At 33.1% G+C, this 19886-nt stretch overlaps 1 protein-coding gene across 1 annotated transcript in view; it reads right to left on the reverse strand.

The window, feature by feature from the left end:
* LOC126769974 (uncharacterized) overlaps window positions 1-19886 on the reverse strand; it is a 59625-nt gene that overhangs the window by 2406 nt on the left and 37333 nt on the right. The window contains exons 5-10 of the mRNA XM_050489046.1: window positions 14585-14706; window positions 12410-12625; window positions 12031-12177; window positions 3000-3134; window positions 1786-1924; window positions 134-295 (exon numbers count right to left, since the gene is read on the reverse strand). Of these exons, the coding sequence (XP_050345003.1) occupies window positions 134-295; window positions 1786-1924; window positions 3000-3134; window positions 12031-12177; window positions 12410-12625; window positions 14585-14706 (921 nt within the window). The remainder of the gene's footprint in view (window positions 1-133; window positions 296-1785; window positions 1925-2999; window positions 3135-12030; window positions 12178-12409; window positions 12626-14584; window positions 14707-19886) is intronic.

The following is a 19886-nucleotide window of genomic DNA, read 5'->3' on the forward strand; positions in this document are numbered from 1 at the left end:
ACCCAGATATCCGTCCGAAAACGCACAATAACATCATAAAAATCGGTCCAGTCGTTCAGGAGGAGTTCAGTCATATACATACACATGCAGAAGCTTTGTATGTAAATAGAAAACACGCTTTCGCAATTTGTACCTGCGGATGCCTGTCCAATAGCTCGGCCACCTGCTCCTCGAGGTAGGAGATGCGGTGTGTGAGGCGCGTGTTGTCGGAGCGCAGCCCCTCCTTGGCGCGCTCCGCCAGCTCGGCCGCGGCGCGCAGGGCGCCCAGCTCCAGCCGCAGCGACGCCGCCTCTTTCTGCCACACCACGTTAAATATATTTAAAGAAACTTGTTTTATTGCACCCGTGCGTGTATATTTCTATAAGGTTTTTAAACAGCTATAAAGTAATATAAGTAAGCAAGTAAATTTTATAACGAGTATGTCGAGCGGAATAATTATGAAACTAATTAAAAGCATGTTAAACAGTGATAAATTTATTTATGAGATTATGATATATCGCGTAGTTATGAGAGAGAAATGTTTTAAAAAGCTGCACCTGCGAAACATGACGAGAAGTTGAAATTATCTAATTATATTGATGCGAGAAAACTTATAAATGCTGTACGTAGTATTCGATTCCAATTTCTGAATAACGTGATCAAGAACAGGTCTGATTGTCACTTTCATTTATCTTGAATATTGTGTTGTCACAAATCTTCAAAGGTGTAACTCGCACATTATTGCCTTTTACAGCATAAAAATTAAAATAGGTATGCTTGCGAGTTGTTTTACAAAATTAAATTAAATTTAAAGTTCAGATTATAGAATTACTGGCAAGAAACTCATTAGTCTACTGTTTACCGATAACATAGTTAATTAAAAACAATCGAATAGTTATTTAACCTGCATGGGAAGCTTTGTAAAAATCTGCTCAAATAATCTTTTATCGAGTAATACCACTTAATCAAAGATTTTTTTCATTTTAATTTATTAATTTGCAAAACTAAGCTAAGGAAAGAAATTTTATTAAAGAAGCCAACACCTTGCAATAGGAAGGATGAATTGACTTTCTGGAGATGAAAGCCTGGTGTGTATGCCCCAACAATGGTTGTGTGCTTATTTGAAAGGCTGGTAATAGGGCTTTGTGCAAGCTCGTCTTGGTACTCAACAGATATTGTACCGCAAAACAGCAGTACTTGGTATTGTTGTGTTACGGTTTGAAGGGTGCGAAGTGTAATTACAGGCACAAGGGACATAACATCTTAGTTAGGTTAGTGGCGCATTGGCGATGTAAGCGATGGTTAACATTTCTTACAATCGCAATGTCTATGGGCGTTGGTCACAACTTACCATCAGGTGGCCCTTATGCTTGTCCACCTATCTACCTTAAAAAGAAAAAGGCCAATTTACAATAACAAGCCACATTGGTTTATAAATTGCTGTCACAAGGGGCATAATATTTTGGAGCTTGCAACTAGTGGCGCATTGATGATGTAGGTACTTTATTGGTTTGTAAAAAGTTTTGTACTCAATCCCTTTAGGGCAGCTGTACTCAACCTGTAGCCCGCCGGGCTTTTGTGTTGGCCCAATTGATGTTACTTTATTAAAGTGTTTGAAATGTCATGAAATGATAAAAAATATATATACGCGATAAATCCGTTCATATTTGTTTAATTTAATTTGTAACAATCCCGAAACCTAAGAAATCATGACCTAAATATTTTGCGTCCACCTACCTATAAAAAAAACCACCAAGCTCTTATAGGTATACAAAATATCAACAAAACAAATCAACTATAAAATACCTGTGTAAAGGCATGTGTAGGCGGAGCCGATGTGTTCTGCGCGCGCAACAAAACGAGACGAGTTGTCGTCAGCGACGAGGTGCGACGAAGCTCTTCTTGGCTACAGCACAACATTGACGTGCCGTTAACTTCGAGAATCCTGTATACCAAGGGGTTCATTTAAATCGCATTCCATCTGTGTAAGTAGATAAACACGTTAGAAAAATAAAGCAAAATCAAAATGTCAATAAACACAAAGCTAATGTAAAGAAGTTCTGTAAAAACATAATTCCAACTTTAAAAGTACAAGCTGCAAGCGCAACAACTTAACCTTAATGACTTCAATCCATCAAACGGTCATTATCACGTTATCGTTACTATCTCACAACAAATCAAGAATCCTCCCCCGCCAATGTGTTTCAACGTGTATAAATCGGAGCAATCAATATTTATAGAAAACGATTAATAAAACTCGACTCGTATCGCTCGATGTTGAGTCATTAATTCATAAATTTATATAGCAGGTACGGTAATGATATCGAATGCTGCTTGGGCGATAAATTCGATGCAACGAATACGGAATAATAATATACTTGCTGCAGTTGTTGGACATTTGTTACACGTGAAGGGCTGCGTAAGTACTATACAACATGTATGTACGTTCCTAGCAGAGAACGAGGACCGGGTCAATATGAGATATAGTGATTTGTATAAGAGCAGAGAATTTATTTCAAATATTAAAGTAGATTTTAAATTGTATAAAATACATAGTAAATGATTTTTGCAGTGTTACTTTTTTAAAACGAGCTAAAATAATTCGGGTTCCTTGTACAATAAACGGCATTTCATCAAAAGTTTGATAATAGTTTTTGTATGCTATAAAAAGATTAAAGGAGAATATCAAAATTTATAAATACTTTTGTATTTTGAATAAGGATTGTGACTGATAGACACACTCTATCTCGTGATGAAAATACGATCTCATTATGTACTAAGTAAATAGTTATTATGTTTAAAACAGGCAGCCAGCATGAGCTTTTTCATATTCTTTTAATTGAAGTCATTACTCAAATTGTCACTTCATCAATTATAAAGTACTTTATTAATTTAATTAACGTATGCTAATTTCCGAGTAGCGTATGATTTAACGTGTAAACTCGGCGTGAGCCATCAACGTACACCTGTGTACATGATATACGTAGTCAGTAATACGAGCCAGTAGGGCGCAAACCCACCTGTCTCCGGGCTTAACGGCGGGGTTCTCTGCCCACTCGACGACGAGCCCCGCGCCCCGCGGCGTGGCGTTCCAAGTGCCCTCGCGCACCTCCGCCGACACCAGCGTTGCACAGCCGCCGTACTCGCGCATCGTACTGAAAAAATAGTAATGTTGTGATATTTGTGAAGTCTTTGAGCGCGATGAGAGTAAAATTTAAATGTCGAATGAAAGGGACGATTCTATACGCAACTATTCATGCCACGTTTCTAACGCAAAAAATTTATTTTTATCACATTGTACCGAGTTATTTAAAGAGTGCCGAGTACTGAGTTTTTGGATCGGATCAAAAATTGTTCTACAAAAGCGGTTAGGATCAACAAAATAGAATAGATCAACAAAGTGCTCGTGGGGCCGCGCTCATGATCAACAAAGTGCTCGTGGGGCCGCGCTCATGATCAACAAAGTGCTCGTGGGGCCGCGCTCATGATCAACAAAGTGCGAGAACAGAATCCGATAATATACCAAATGTAGAGTCGATTGAAAATTTAACTAAACTGAATAATTAAAAATAAAATCTAATATTTAGTATTTTTTTAATCACTGAATGATTGTAAATGATTTAAACATATACGTATATAATGTTCTGACTCTCGTTATGCAATTCACAAGGCAGCCAATAGTGACGTGTTATTGTATGGTATTTATTGTGTAGTCGTGATCCGTGGCCCACGGCTTTGGTGCACTGACCGTGTGTAGGGCTCCAGGCTTTGTTAGAGGTGTTTTAGCGCGAGATAGTTAGGATGTGCGGGTACGAGTATGGAGTTACGGGCGAGGACGCCTGGGGCGATAAGTTCGGTGACCGCAGCGTGTCGAGGCTTTATGCAATACGAGGGATAATTTAATATTTATAATTTAAGAAAATTTCAAGTTTATAAAAAATATTATTAAAATTATATAGTATTTTTAAATTAAATATATTGATGATTACAGTGGCTCATGAATTATAAGACAGTTTAATATCATTTCATTGCGTCAGGAGTTGCCCTCGATATAACAGTTTGATATATTTTTAATAAAGAGAAGGCTTGTGTCCTCCGAGGGTAAAAATAATTTAACAATCAAATCGAAACATTTGTTATCACTTTGTTTTATCTGCTCTTTATTAAATCGCAGATGGTAGACCGCACTAGCCAGCGGACTTAAACTAGGTCATTTTTTGAAATATTTTATTAAGATATGTAGGTATATATACTTCTTATTAGGTATTTATATTTCGCCGAGAAGTTTCCAACAAGACATTGAATTAATAAATGTTAAAATATTTTTATTACTCACTCTAAATTGATATTTCAGATGGTAAGCTAGTTATTTCATATATGTTTTTTGAAACATTAAAAATGTAACATTCGAAAAAAAACCTTAAAAACGTGATTAAGTAGGAATAACTAAAACATAAGCTTATTCGTAAACTCCGTATTCAACTGCTTATTACATAGATTTATCGCGGGGCACCAGCGTTTTGAAATACAAGTCATTGTATCAGTTACTCCCACAAGTCGAATATGCATAAATGATGTATGTTTAGGTTACTGACGTGCACAATACCTACAAAAACCATGTTCACCCTACGGGCCTTGCGTCCGACACCTACGACCTCTTGCGAGATAATTTTAGCTTGTTCATTACGTCCATTTTTAATCCCATTAAGCGAAAGACTTAGCGATTGTAGATCATTCTAATACAATTTGATCTTATTTAATCTAATTTTTTAATGTAAATAAAATGGTAAAATAGTGTCAAAGTATTGAGTAAAGAAATCTTTATTTAATCTATTTTAATTTTTTAAGTTGCTTAAACTTTAATTTTTTATTTGAGTTTATATTAATTTATATATTGTTCTAAAAATAGATTGGATTAATAGTTTATACAATTTCTAATTAATAAAATAAACGTAGAATAAGTTATTGAATACTACGGACTTACGTAAATATCAATGGTTTTTTTACATGTAGTTATAACATCATAAGTAGTAAAATTTGTGTACAACAGCTAAGAATTTCAACAACAATCATAAGCTTTAACCGCATTAGCGTGTATTATCTCTGTGGTTGTTTGTAAAACGGTGTTAAAGTTATGTTTAGAAAAGTACAGAAGTTTTTATTCCCACGCTCGCCATGCGTACGGAACCCATACTCACGGCAGAACGTGAACGCACCCAAGCGAGTGATAACTAAGGAAATTACACAAGATTCGTGTGAAGTTGAAATTGAAATATATATATATTAAAAAATATATTCAATGACTATTTCAAATTAGTAATTTCTTTCATAGTACTTTAATACTAATTATGTGATGTTTATATAGCGTAAACATATATAACTAGCGTAGGTATGATTACGGGGCTTAATAACATCATTAAAGTACCTATACATTTTATTTGTTGTGACTTGTTGCACTATATAATTCAATTTAAAACGAGTAAATACTTAGTTTCATGCCGGTTCTCTGCAATTGTATCTACATTCCGAAACGGCGGTAGCTTTACATGTCTCCTTACATACATTTCTCCTGTAACATGATGAAAAAAGTGCTAAGAATACCTGTCTACTTAAATGTATTTCGATTTTTTGATGCAATCAATTTATACTATAAAGATTTATTATGTTTATTCGAATGTGGTTTTGTTTAATTGGTTTGATAGACGGACGTGTCTATTGTATTTGTTATATAAAGTATAGTTTTTTTTATAATTTAAGGACTGGCTGATTAGTAGAGGATTAAAATAATAAAATGAGGAATTGATAAGAAATTTTAATTGTCAAATATGAAAAGTTGACCTGGAGTGTAAATTATAGTGTATGTGGAATTATATAATATATTATCGTATTGACCACAAAATTTGAATAACGGTAAAATATTCTGGGTAGGTATCACCCACGCATCAGATATTCTATCGCTAAACAGTAATACTTAGTATTGTTGCGTTACGGTTTGAACGGTGAGTGAGCCAGTGTAATTGGTATATTCCACCAAAACACATAGGCGCTTTGTATTTTGGTGGATACATATGTACGGCAGACTTTCATTTATTTATCGGCGCATAAAGTTAAAGTCAGTCGAAAATCTTTATTCTTTGACCGCCAAGCACGAGCTGAATAAGCACAAATTAAGTACATGAAAATTCAGTGATGCTTGTCTTGGTTTGTAGCCGCAGTCGAAGTTTAAGATTCACGTGTCATAACCATTGGACCATCTCGGTTTAAATATAAAGTATGATTTCTCTAGTCATTTCTTCTTCACTTGGCTCTCAGTTACGATTCAAGTGAGATTAATTCTTGCGAGGAATAGATTCGGGAACGATTACGTCGTTATGAATTAGCAGAATTGTCATGTTAGCAAAAGTGTGTTCAAATTTAGAATGTAGTATATAAAAAGTAGGTGCCAAGTCATTGATAAAATAAAACAATATAATCACTTTCATTAAATACTTGAAGCAAATGCATCAAAGCTCGTAAGTATCAGTGGCAAGATATTGATACGACGGCGCCAAATAAGGCTTGCAATCTGGTCTGCAAGCGCATTGCACTGACAATCGGCGCCATCGTACTCGTTAAATAGTTACAAGAGCTGAATTGAACCATTTCTTGATTAATTTAGAGTCGATAATCCCTAAATAATAATTATCGGTTAAGTTTTATTGGTGTTACAGCAAGAAAAAAACTTAGGAAAGTGTTATGGTATCTGAAAATGGCATTAATGCACTTCGATAAGTTTTTATTATGAACGAAAAAGGATACCGTCCTCCATTTCTACTCTGTAAGTAATATTTTATCGAGCAACCGCAATTCTTGTTCAGTATCCGGACGTTTGTTACGTTTGTGATTACACAATACTTGAAAGATTGCTTATCTATGATAATATTGTTTGAAACGACATAATGAGATTTCTACTTACAGTCGGGTTCGCAAAAGTTTCACAAATTGAACAACGAATATTTTTAATAAAAAACCCAAAAAAATAACGCAAATTAATTATCAAAATGCTAATTAATACTATTCGTTTGTAAAAACAATGACGAAATAGTATTAGTAGAAAAAAAAGTAATAAGAATGCATAGTATGTATGTAGGTAAATAATTATTTTTTAAATAAAAATCAAAATATTTTTTATCCAAGTCGGCTCATAAAAGTATTCGTATATGGGTGATACAGTATTGAATTAAATATAGAGATAAACAGCAAGAAAGTTCGATGATTTTTATTGCGACTATATTAGTTTTCCTATTCTGTTTGTACAGTAATTGTATGAATTAAATTTTACTTCGAATAATAAAAAAATACTTAGAGATAGGAACAAAACAGTTTCGTCAGTTTAATAAATAAACGCGTCTGCATAAGAGATTTTTTCTTTCTTTTCGGCAGGTTTAATTTAATTAAAAGATATGCCTCGCATGAAGCTCACTTTTGTACAAATAATGGGACCGACACGATCAAAGCGCAGGCTTTTTGTTTTTTATTTCGCAAATGTAATAAACTTACCCATAAAGATAAAATGTCTTTCAAACGAAACCTGTTTCCGATCAATAAAAGATACCCGTCTAGATTAAACCCGTAAATGTTTACAAAACATCCGCAGAAATCCATTACATCCGATAAAAGATAATAATTAGTGTTGCCAATGCCAATTTTTTTACATGTTTTATGAATAGTGATAAAGATTTTATAAAATAGATTATCTTGAGGATCTGTTTCAATTCTATTTATGGTACAATTTTTTTTTAAAATATATGTACATAGTAACATAGATGTATGATTTAAGCATTTATATATTTTTTAGCAGATGAGTAAATCGGCCACCTGTTGGCCTGTAGCCCATGGACAGTGGCTTTGAAAGTGTGTTACACCGAGCATTAATGCGCTGCCAACTAGACGGATCTATGGATGTTATAGCCCTTAATGCTTGTTAACATTAGTTCACTCACTTTTTAAACCGGAACATAGTAATACAACCTCAGATAACAGCAACAAGTTCTGATACAGAGTATTGCTGTAGCGGTAGATGACTGGTGAGTGGTAATGCACACAGGCGGGCCTGCCCTCCTAACCATCGATAACAAATCTAGTTATGTAACTAAACGTAAACGAGTATATAAAGTTCAGGATCACCTATGTCATATTAAAATTTAAAATAAACATACACTTTAAGTTTAGTATCCTGAAATAGCAATTTAAATAATTTTATCAAAATTAAAGCTCATTGTGTTTTGTTCGAAAACCATTAAACTTTTAATTACTTCGTTTGTATTTATTTGGGTAAAAAAAATTGGGTATATATTTATTGAAACTCTGCCATATGTGTATCTAGCGACATTAATAGGATTAGCGTGGTGGCATAAGCTCCAGAACTACTCCTCAAAAGGAGAGTCCTTAGCCCAGAAGTGGGATATTTATATGTTGTTCCTTTTTCTTGTTCATTATCAAATTTACATCAAATATTTAAAAAATAAAATTGATCTTAGCAGAACACTGTAGTCCCTTTTAGTCGTTTGTTAGAAATATTAACAACAAAAGTAGAATCCTTTGTTAATAATCACCGCAAGAAAACGGTAATCCGACCGACCACAGGCTACCCGACACTTTCTCTAGAGCTCTCACTTTGATATGTAATTCGAAAAATCGTACTCTATTGTGAAAATGGTCACCGGCCTACGGTAAAATTAAAAGTAGTCACAATTTTTTATTTTATTTTCTTAACTGGAATTAGGAGATATTTTGCTCAACTTTATTACGTGTATGTAATGTGTGTGTGTTCAGAATAAAAAAATCCCGAAGTGCTAGGTCTGATTTACGGATTTTATTTTCAAACTAAAATCTACCATTTTCCGAGAACCCAAAATGTGATAGCCCAACCGAACATCGCCCAGGGCAGAAAATTATTCAAATAAGGCAGCTGATTAGTTCTAGTTAGTTATAACAATCAATATACATAGACAGCAGGTATACTTTGAAAATAGATGTTGAGAAACACATTTAACATAGTTTTACAAGTCTGTCGTCACAATTATGGAAGTTGCTACGACTTCCAAATAATGGTTACTAAAAGGAACTCTCTACAATATATGTGATACATTAAATTTATTAAAAATAACATGGGAGAAAAAACACAAAAACATTTTATTGTTACCATTGTACCAGTTATCGCAAAAAAAAAACCATAATAAATGTGTAGGAAAATATTTCTAGTTTATTTATAGTCTTTGGCACGTGGGAATTATTAAATAACAATGGAAATCGTGCTATTAATATTAATTAGATGCCGCAAATAGATCGATCAAAGTCATTTTACTTCCGAGCACTTTTCACCCATTAGCCTCCTGAAAAACCGTGTGATCTTCACAAATTGCGTGTAGATTAGAAAAATGTAGGCTTAACGGTTTTGTAATTAGATACCTATTTTACCTATTACAAAGCGGGACACAATACTAATAATTACTGTTTTCTTATAATTATGGTAAGTTTAAACTTAGATATAATTCATAATAATTATTCATTGTGCCAGCTATTGATAACCACAAGCAAGTTGACGCAATTTATACCGATTTAACCAAGGCTTTCGACAAAGTTTCGCACGATATTTTACTCTTAAAACTAAGCAAGTACGGATTCAATGGTAATATGCTTGAGTGGTTCAAATCATATTTATACAATAGACAACAATTTGTTGTCTTAAAAGGTTTTAGCTCGAGTCTATATAAAGCCTGCTCCGGGGTTCCTCAAGGGTCACACTTAGGACCTTGGTTCTTTAATATCTTCATTAATGATATTTGCGATACGGTACATTATAGTAGAGTATTTTTATTTGCGGACGATTTAAAATTAACAAAAGTAATAAACAACTTAGCTGACTCAGAGCTCTTACAGGTGGATATTAATGCTATATATAATTGGTGTAAAAATAATAAAATGGAATTAAACGTCAGTAAATGCAAGCATATAAAATTTACGCGAAAGCTCAATATAATCAAAACAATATATAGCATTGATAACATCAAGTTGGAGGAAGTTTTTGAAATAAGTGATTTGGGTGTCATTTTTGATGACAAGCTTACTTTTGTCCCGCACTTCAATAAAATAATTACGAAAAGTTCCAAAACGTTAGGATTTTTAATTAGAAATGGTAAACACTTCACGAATAACACGAAAAAAATAATCTATAACGCTTACGTGCGTAGTGTACTGGAGTACGGTAGTGTTGTGTGGAATCCTTGTTACAATGTACATCGTCTGCGTATAGAGAGAATACAGAAGCGATTTGTATATCATCTATCCAGAAACAAAAAAACCTCATACAATAAATCTAATAAAAATTACAGCAATCTCTTGAAAGACTTTAATATGGATAGTCTCTCTGTACGCAGACAATTATTAGATCTCTCTTTCCTATTTAAGATAATTCGTAACGAGATCGACTGTACTTACTTACTTGAAAAGATATACTATCGTATTCCAAGGCGCAATGTTCGTAGTTTTCTGGGCACTTTTGATGTCAGAATATCAAAAACGAAATTAGGATGTAATGCACCAATGCCTAGATCATCACGGTTGTACAATGGTTTTTGTCAAGATCTAGATATTTTTAATGACTCTGCCATGATTTATCGTAAACGGGCGCTAGAATTGTTGAGAGATGCAAATAAATAATAAATAAATAAATAAATAATAAATAATGTTATCTTAATTTTATTTTGTATTAATTAGTATATTTTTAGTAATTTTTTTGTAACGTAAACTTTGCATGAATTTAATGAATTATTTAATTTTAATTTGTACCTATATCAATTTCAAACTATTTGTGTTATTAATTTTAATTTTATTAAGTGCATGTTTATTTTTTTATGATCTTTAATTTGTACCAATTTGGACTTCTTTTTTTTAATCTTTCTACTCATGTTGCTATAATTATGTGTTAATGTATTTTTAAAACAAATATTGTAATTGTTGTGGCTACTTTAAAAAGCTTCACATGTTAGCTATTTTCACTAAATTGTTTTACATTTGTCATTAAAACATGTAGTAGCTACTAGTAGTCCTTAAAATAAATAAAATAAAAATGAAATAAAAAAAATAATTAAAGTATATTGTTACCTTCTTATATTGTTATATTATACGGAGAGTAAAATTATCTTATAATAGCCAATATATTTAAGTATCAAAATAACTACTTACTTTAAAAAAAAATATTTTATTGCTTATTTATTTAACATTTTGTTTTTTATTATTAAAATATTCAAAGTTTTTTACGTTTTATTTAGTAACAATAATTTCAGGAAATAATGTAATTATATTAATTAATAAAACCAAAAACAAGTGTAAAAAAGGTAATATGAATATGAAAATATGAAATATAAAAATAAAAATCAATATGAACCCCTCATAATAAATAAAATTAGTAACATATAACATCTGCATATGTAGCGGTAGACTTAATCCTGTAACATAAGGATTCAAAACTACTTTAGCTTTCTTGAATAAATAATATTTTGATTAATAATGTTGTTGGTTACTTAAAGAATTGAATATCATCTACACAACCAACACAAGTTCTATTTTCTAGCAAACAATAGTTACGACATATCAATTAAGGCTGATATCTTAATCGACAGTTCCTCAATCCGAACTTTCTACTATTGACAGATTAACCCACATTTGGGTGTGAGATTTTTTCCAATGATTGCATTTGCATAAAAGAAGCAAAGAAAGCACTGGGATGGTCTCCGCCCCCAGAACAATGGTGGGCCGTGGCGTAACTATTCCAACAATTACTGGCATTTTGTTGACTGTTATCGGGTCATCTTTATGGCTTACCGCTTATAGAAAAACTCGTCACAATTTACGTGACCTTTATATAATTCTTTTTGTATGAATAATGTCTTTATGTTTCAATAGAGAAATTGAAGCCATATAATTGTCCATTCCATTTCTCATAGCTTGTCGTTAGTCGTTACTAATGCAGATTAAATGGGTGTTTGTTGAGTAAATGGTAGGTGGTACCTGTACAGTGTGGTACGATGCGCGACGTCAGCCTGCTCGATGAGCATAGCCAGTGCACGCGCTTGCTCGCCCAATGTCAGCAGTTCTAGCTCCTCGCGACCCACCGCGTACTGCAGTTCTGCTTGCTCTATCCGTGTGTCTATATTCCTGTTAATAATGATCTATTGTAGTTCTTTCAATTGTAAAATAGGATAAAAGCAACATCCTGTAAATGTCTTAAGGCTGGGCACTCCTCTTGGGTTGGCTTATTCCACCCTAACCTAAAACTAAACCTTGTTTATACCTGTTATGATTCAAAACTGTTTAAAAAACACAGGTTCTAATATAGAGCTATAAAATCTATCCAAAACAATTTATTTAGATAAACTAATAAACTAACTCTGTGACATGTGTCTTCTCCAAGCGGCGCTTCAGTTCCTGCATGTTGGCGCGCCTCGAGTCCAGCTCGGCACGCACGGCGGTGGCGCGCTCTTCCAGCGCTCGCCGGTCATCTTGTGACAGCGCCGGCGCCTCTTCGCGCGGGCTCGTGCACGGGGACGATGCCTGTGCGGCTAAACGTGCTGCACTGAGAGACGCGCTTAGTTGCTTCTTTAAACTAGAAAAGAATGGTGTTTTATGAATTTCGTCGTCAGGTCTACAATGTAAAATAAACCGCGTCATCACAAAGGTGTCGTAAGAGCTAACAACTAAGGGAAACTTTGCTTATTGTATCTATTATAATCGAGCACGTAAGCACCTTAACATTTTTATATGGTGGAGAGGAACTAACTAACCAGCAAATGTTGGCATTTCCAATTGTTGTCAGGTTGCCAGTCATCATAAAATCTACAAAATTATTCTTATTTAGTTTAAACGTTGAACTATTATAATAAAACTTTTTGACAGCTATGTTCGTTGTAGACTTGAATACTGTTGTACAATCTGGGTACCTTACTCGTATTACAGGATACACGTTGAGAGAATTGAGCGAGTTCAAAAGCGGTTTCTGAAGCATATGTCGTTTAGATTTAAAATTAGCCAATTCATATAGTGAGGGACTTAAACATTTTGACAGAATAAGTCTTGAATCCCGGAGGTCACTTTTATTTCTTACTTTTTTATACAATATTTTAAATAATAATATTGATGTTTTTTTTACATTTACATTTAATTTAATTCGTAACAATTCAAGACGACTAGGTAGTCTTTTACATATATGAACATACAGGACGCAATTAGGAAAAAAATCACTTATACCCCGTTTATCAGATTTGCATTTCAAAACTAGTAGCTTATTTGGATATTTTCCATAATAGCCTGTCTCAGATCAAACGCAACATTTTGAATTTACTAAATAGTTGCCCTCGTTGAACTGTCTTGCAATAGATCCAATTTGAGTTATTATTCACTAATTATATAGAATTGACTTTTTTTTGTTCTCTAAAATTGTTTTTGTTTTTCTTTTGTTCTCTAATTTTTTTTTCCTCTAAAATTATTTGTAAGTTTTTATAAATATTCTTTCGTAAATTTAATAATAATTCACAATATTTTTAATGATGTTAATGTTTTGTATTTTTATGTACTTGTAATTGTTAACGATTAACTTTATTTAATGACTAATAATGTGATATTGTGATGCTTTTCCGAATGATGTGATAACCTATAATTAGTATAACATTTGTTAAAGCGGGTAGTATCTATCCAGACAGGTTTAAACAAAGGCTTACTGCCTAGTAAAATGACTACCTCAATATTAAATATCTCGGGCATTAGTTCTTGTTTAGGGGAAAGTTAGAATCTGACTGCTTAAGAGCGGGTTAGGGGCTGTAAAAGGGATGTACAAGGGATGTACAATTTCAAGCCTTTTAATTTAAACAATCTCGTATAACTACAATCTTATAATGCCTAAATAATTATAAATTGGAAAGACATATTAAATATTACCCACGAAGATTTAATTAATCTTATGATTTTGAATAAGGACTTAATCTCGAGTACTACGAAGTGTTGATACTCGTACTTATAAACAATAACAAGTAACACGACACCGTATCAAGTTACGACACGTGCGTATTTACATCAAGCTATATTGACATTTTTGGGTTTCCAAATACATATGCATATATTTTAATTATGTACATATTTTTATGAGTTCATAAGAGGTTAGCACTAAATAATAATAAGTAGTATATAATTTATTGATGTAAAACTGATGAATAATTTATTTATTATTAATTATTGTGTAATTTTATCAATATAACACAATCAAATCAAAATTATCATGCCGTTTATTGTCTTATTAAAATTAAAAATTTCTTTATTGAATGAAGAAGCATTTCACTTATTGATAGTCAACAACCACTGCTACCGGATATAAAAAAACCTGTGAAGGAAACTCAGCGGATTTTATTTGTAAAATTTTGTAATTGTTGACAATTTTTAATTTGATAACGAAACAAAAATTTCAAATTAGTCTAAACAGTAAAAATTAAATAAGCACTAGCTCTTAAGATAGATTCTGTAATCAATTTATTAATAATCGTTAAATTAAAATACAATATATTATATGATGTACTTTTGTATAAGTGTGTCCTTGTCGGTGAGAGCGGCCCGCAGCGTGTCTAGCTCTCTCGACACGTCGCGTGCTCCCGCGCTGCGCCGACGCGAGCCCGCCAGGGACACCTCGATGCTCGCCATCTGAATAAAACATTACTATAGAACCTTGTAGAATGAACTTGAATATTACAGTACTTGCAATTTCTATTGCATCATTTTTAAATTAACAAAGAAATATTATCTTGTGTAATGTAAAACAAAAACCGGTAAACATACAAAAAGCATAACTTTCAAAAGACATATATATGCTATAATTATAATTACTGTTCACGCTATACCGCTATCTATCGTTGTTTTCATCACGCGAGTGATTGTTGATTTTATCATTAAAAAATCTACAAGTAATTATAGTATTAAAACAAGATAATTATTATTTAAATCAATGATTTAATTCACTTTCTTCTCCCAATTTTATTACGTTAATATGTTCTAACTTTTGTTGGTTTCGAAAAATTAATTTAAATTAGTTTCTATGACCTAGCATAATTTAATGTAATATCATGTCAATGTCAAATAAGTTTCATAATAGCTGTTACTCTATGTTAAATAAATTACTTCCACTTCCTTACAACACGGTTAAAACTTTTATATAATATCGCATTATCAATATGCACTAGCGCCGGTAAGAAAAAAACATTAATAGTCCGTGTGATGGTGGGTAAAATTATATTGATAGCTAGTGATTAACTCGCATTTTCTCGTTCATTGCGCTGCGCATGCGCTACGCGTGTCATCATTGACGTGACAAATTGTGAGGCGCGGCGCATGGCCAGGCGTCGGCGTAGGAGCAGCGAGTAAATTACTAAATAAATCATGTCAATCATCTGTAATCAAGCTAACCACATATCTGCTATGATTAATGAACATTTTACTCCCTTATACTATTACTTAACGACTTCTTCGCGACTATGTATCGGTTATGTAATTCACTGTAATAGTAGTATATCTTGTCTGCAATATCTCAAGTTTCAAATTAACTTTTGTTTCTTCTTATTTTTTTCCTTTCTATATCTTATTGTTAATTAATTTAAGACTTGTGTGAATTAAGAAAAAGTATAGAGAAAGAACAGCTCGCGGTTTCTCAAATACTAGGGATATCTTGTTTTGTACTAGACATCCATCACGATAACTTTATTAAATATAACAAAATTATATTCTATGAAACTTAAATAATTTAATTTTCAATACGTAATTCAGAAGGGAATGACACTGACCTTGAAGAAGTGTGGTGCAATTCACACAAATTATATGTAAATTTAATTTACCGGCCGATGTAAACAGGCATAATAAGCTTTTCATCGCAGCTTCGCGTGTAATTATATATTAAGTAATTTTATACGCGTAAATATGGCAAACATGTTGTCAAAACATGCCGCGTGATGCCTAGGCATATGGACACTAATAGTTATCGTCAAGACATGATAAATTATAAACAAATTAAGCGTATGAAAAAGCAGTAGTGCTTGCTCGGATTTAAACACCTGATTTTCGTTTTAAATCCCCGTGTCCTATGTAAAAGCACACTCACACGGAAATATAAACTTCTTTAATCGTCGTCAATCAAAGGATCTACGAAGTCAGATCCACGCGTCTGTAATAATTGCTATGGTTCGTTCTCCCTTCAAGCCGAAACACAGCAATGCTTTGTTAACATATAATTCAAATTAAAAGCGCTAAAATAGTTATAAAAAAGTTTATTATGTAGACGTAATAAAGTATTTTCCTCTCATTGTCGATATCGTCGAATGGGACGGTAGTTTTTAAATATGTATGTACGAATACAATTGAGCACACTTCGTCTAGGAACTTTTGTTCCCGCTTGTTCGTTTGGATTTCTCAGTAAATATTTTTCCTACAATTTTGAAGATAAAGGCAAATTGTTGTTAATAATAACGAAGAACAGAAGGAACGTACAAATTGCAGTTTCGCAGACCGACAACGGTATTTGCTGTTATTATGCATTTAAGAGCTCTCGTAACCCCGTAATCAGATGTAAGAGAAATAATGCCACACGCTTTAGATGTTATCTTTCAACACGTACTTATTATAATTAATGAGCTAAAGTACCGAAGTATAAGCCGGAAGAGCAAACCGGTTTTGTTAGTGCCAAAAATGACTATTTATTAAATCAAAGTTTAAATGTTATATTTTGTCTATACCTAAACAATATCAAAATATTATTTATCAATATTTTAGAATTGTTATTTTATATTACGTTTATTTATATAGTGATAGGGCTTTGTGTCACCTAGAAAGATACTCACTCATCCCAAATTCTACCACTAAGTAGCAATACTGAAGTTGCAGTTCGTATTGTTGTATCCCGGTTGGAAGGGTGAGTGAGCCAGTGTAACTATATCCCGCTCATGGGATATAATATCTTTGTTGCTAAGGTTGATGGCGCATTAACGTTGTATAGGGATGGTTAATATTTCCTACAGTGCCAATATGTACATGGGCTGTTGTGACCATATACTTTTGCAAATGGCAAATCTGCGTGTAAATGTTAAATATATAAATTAATTCAGGAAAGTGGTTTATTCTATACAATATATAAATTCCAATAGAATTCCGTAGTTGGTATTTATCTGAAGTCGCAAGTGGCTGCTCGCCGTATATAATAGTGCACATTGCCACCTTAATTAGGATATTATAGTGGCAGGCTTGAATGCGGTTAGCAAGGAAGTCGTTTGCTGCTACCGCGCTTCCTGCGCCCGCACCGTTCCACTCGACGGCGCGCGACTAAGGTCCGTACAGCCTTGGGGTTGTCAGGATGAGACGACAGTCTTACAATCGATGTTATACGTACTATGTCAATTTACATAATCACGTTTCTATAATAACAAAATCTCTGCCAATGTTTTAAACTTTATTAAATAAGATATTTTATTCAATTCAAGATAATTTTGATAAAAATCTCTATAGAAACTTTGTACCGTAACGTTGACAGACTTTATGTCATTCAATAAATATAAGGAATTTAAATAAAATTATTTAAATTTCTCTTATAAACGTGCTTTATAAGAGGAATTTAAATATTTACAATTACCTACATATGTAATACATAACTCTTGGCTAACTTTTCTGATATTCATTAGTTTTCGGGATCTTTTTGTTCAAACTGCTTAAAATAAAATAAATAAACGGGATACGGTTAACTATTACGAGCGGGATTAAAACCGTGACCGTTGATATGATTGAGTCTTATGGTCCCTCGTGAACTGGTTTGGACTAGAGTTCATAACATCATCTTTTTGCTACTTAACAAGCTACAAGTTCTTACATTTTATAATTACCAACTTCTCAACTGTTAAGTAGTTTGACGATAAAAGTAAGCCATCATTTATTAAACGTAAAGACTTTTGTATACCTAGCGTTGTTTAAGTGTGTATAAATTGTTAGAAATATTATTTAAATTCTCCTGAGATTTATAATCAGATGCAAAACTGTGGAAACTTTTTATCTTGTACATTACTGTGAGCGAAGGACAGGAATAGAGGACGTGCGTTCGCAGAACTTTATCGAGGAAATGGCATTATTATGCAGATTTCCGATAACATAGCAATCGTCGCAAGTTTATATCTGCTGTATACGATTGAAGATTTTTGATTGGTTGAAACATACGCTAGGTACCTAAGTAGAATTATTAAAACTAAGATAAGAGTGCCCAGTGTTATGTCAATTACAAGGGTTTATTTTTATTTTTATAAAATTAGTAGCAGACGAGCATATGTGCCACCAACGCCTATAGACATTGGCATTGTAAGAAATGTTAACCATCGCTTACATGGCCAATGTGCACCAACCTTGGGAACTAAGATGTTATATCCCTTGTGGCTGTAATAGCACTGGCTCACTTCGCACCCCTCAAACCGGAACACAACAATACCAAGTACTGCTGTTTTGCTGTAGAATATCTGATGAGTGGTTGGCACCCAGACAAGCTTCCACAAAACCCTACCACCACTAAAATGAGCCGATAAGTAAGTCAAACTAAGCTCAACACTGACCATGGAATTACTCTTCTACCTTCAACAAGTCAAACAAAGGATAAGCACTACGGCTTAGAACATGTGCGGCATAACCGAAGATTACGGGTTCAAGTCTGGGTCAATGTTGTTTTAAATGTAATGTTTTAAAACTTGCATTTATTAAATTAAAATATGTCACATGTGTATCCACTAACTGATATTGGAAAAGTGGTGAAATAAGCTCCAATCTTGTCTCTTATTAGGAGAGGAGGCCTTATTCCAACAAAAGGGCTCGTCAGTATTGTTTTAAGTAAATGTTAAACAACTCAGTAAACTCTAGCGTATAGCAGATACGCTAGAGTTTAACAAAGATCATAAATATACAAAATCATAATATGTAATTAATAATAAAGAAAAAAATTGCCTGGGACATGTTTGAATAGGGTTTCTGTGTGATGAAGATAACGTTAAATCTTATTATCATTATTAAGTTGAAAGCTAACGCGTTAATATTTTGTATGTTCACACTTGGAAGTGTTAAGTTAACACATTTACACGTGTTTTAAATAAGTTTACACGACAAATCTCGAACAATAACGTGCAAGTACTTCGATACTTTAAAATTATAGTTTTAGTAAATTGTAGGCACACAACCGGCTTATGTTCTAGGTTTTATTACACTACACTGCTACGAAAAAAATATATGTTTAATATTTTAAATAAATATTGAATTGAAATTACTTAAATATATTTATTAAATTCACATACTTAAAATTAATAATCTGATTAATGACTTTTTTTTTTAAATTAAATTTAAAAAGTTTCCTCCGATCCCTATAAAGCTAAGAGCTAAAAAGCAAAGCAAAGCTAAAGAGCAAAGCTGCCCATAACACATACCGCATTTCCACGCTGTACGGCAATGGACAACCTTTGCGCCAAGTAAGATCCGGAGCGACCGTTAAACACCCTCTCTCTCTAAGGCGACGGTCAATTTCCCTAATAAAAGTAAGGGCATCCGACCAAACCAATTTTGATATTATTCATATTTCTCGTTTATGAGATGCTTGTATAAACTAATAAATATGTAAACGTTATAAAATATACTCCCCGCTAATATTTTTCTAATCGTACTTCGCAATTTCTTTATTAGTAAAATGCACCTTTGCGTAGTCGGGAGAGGACCTCGAGTGTTGTATAAATGTATTTGTACACAAACTATAAAACCACACAAGTAAGCTTCGGTATAATTTTATTTGTGTAAAATCTACATCTTAATTACACGTATTCCAT

The sequence above is a fragment of the Nymphalis io genome, chromosome 8 (assembly GCF_905147045.1).
Source record: "Nymphalis io chromosome 8, ilAglIoxx1.1, whole genome shotgun sequence".
In the NCBI taxonomy this organism is placed as follows: domain Eukaryota; kingdom Metazoa; phylum Arthropoda; class Insecta; order Lepidoptera; family Nymphalidae; genus Nymphalis; species Nymphalis io.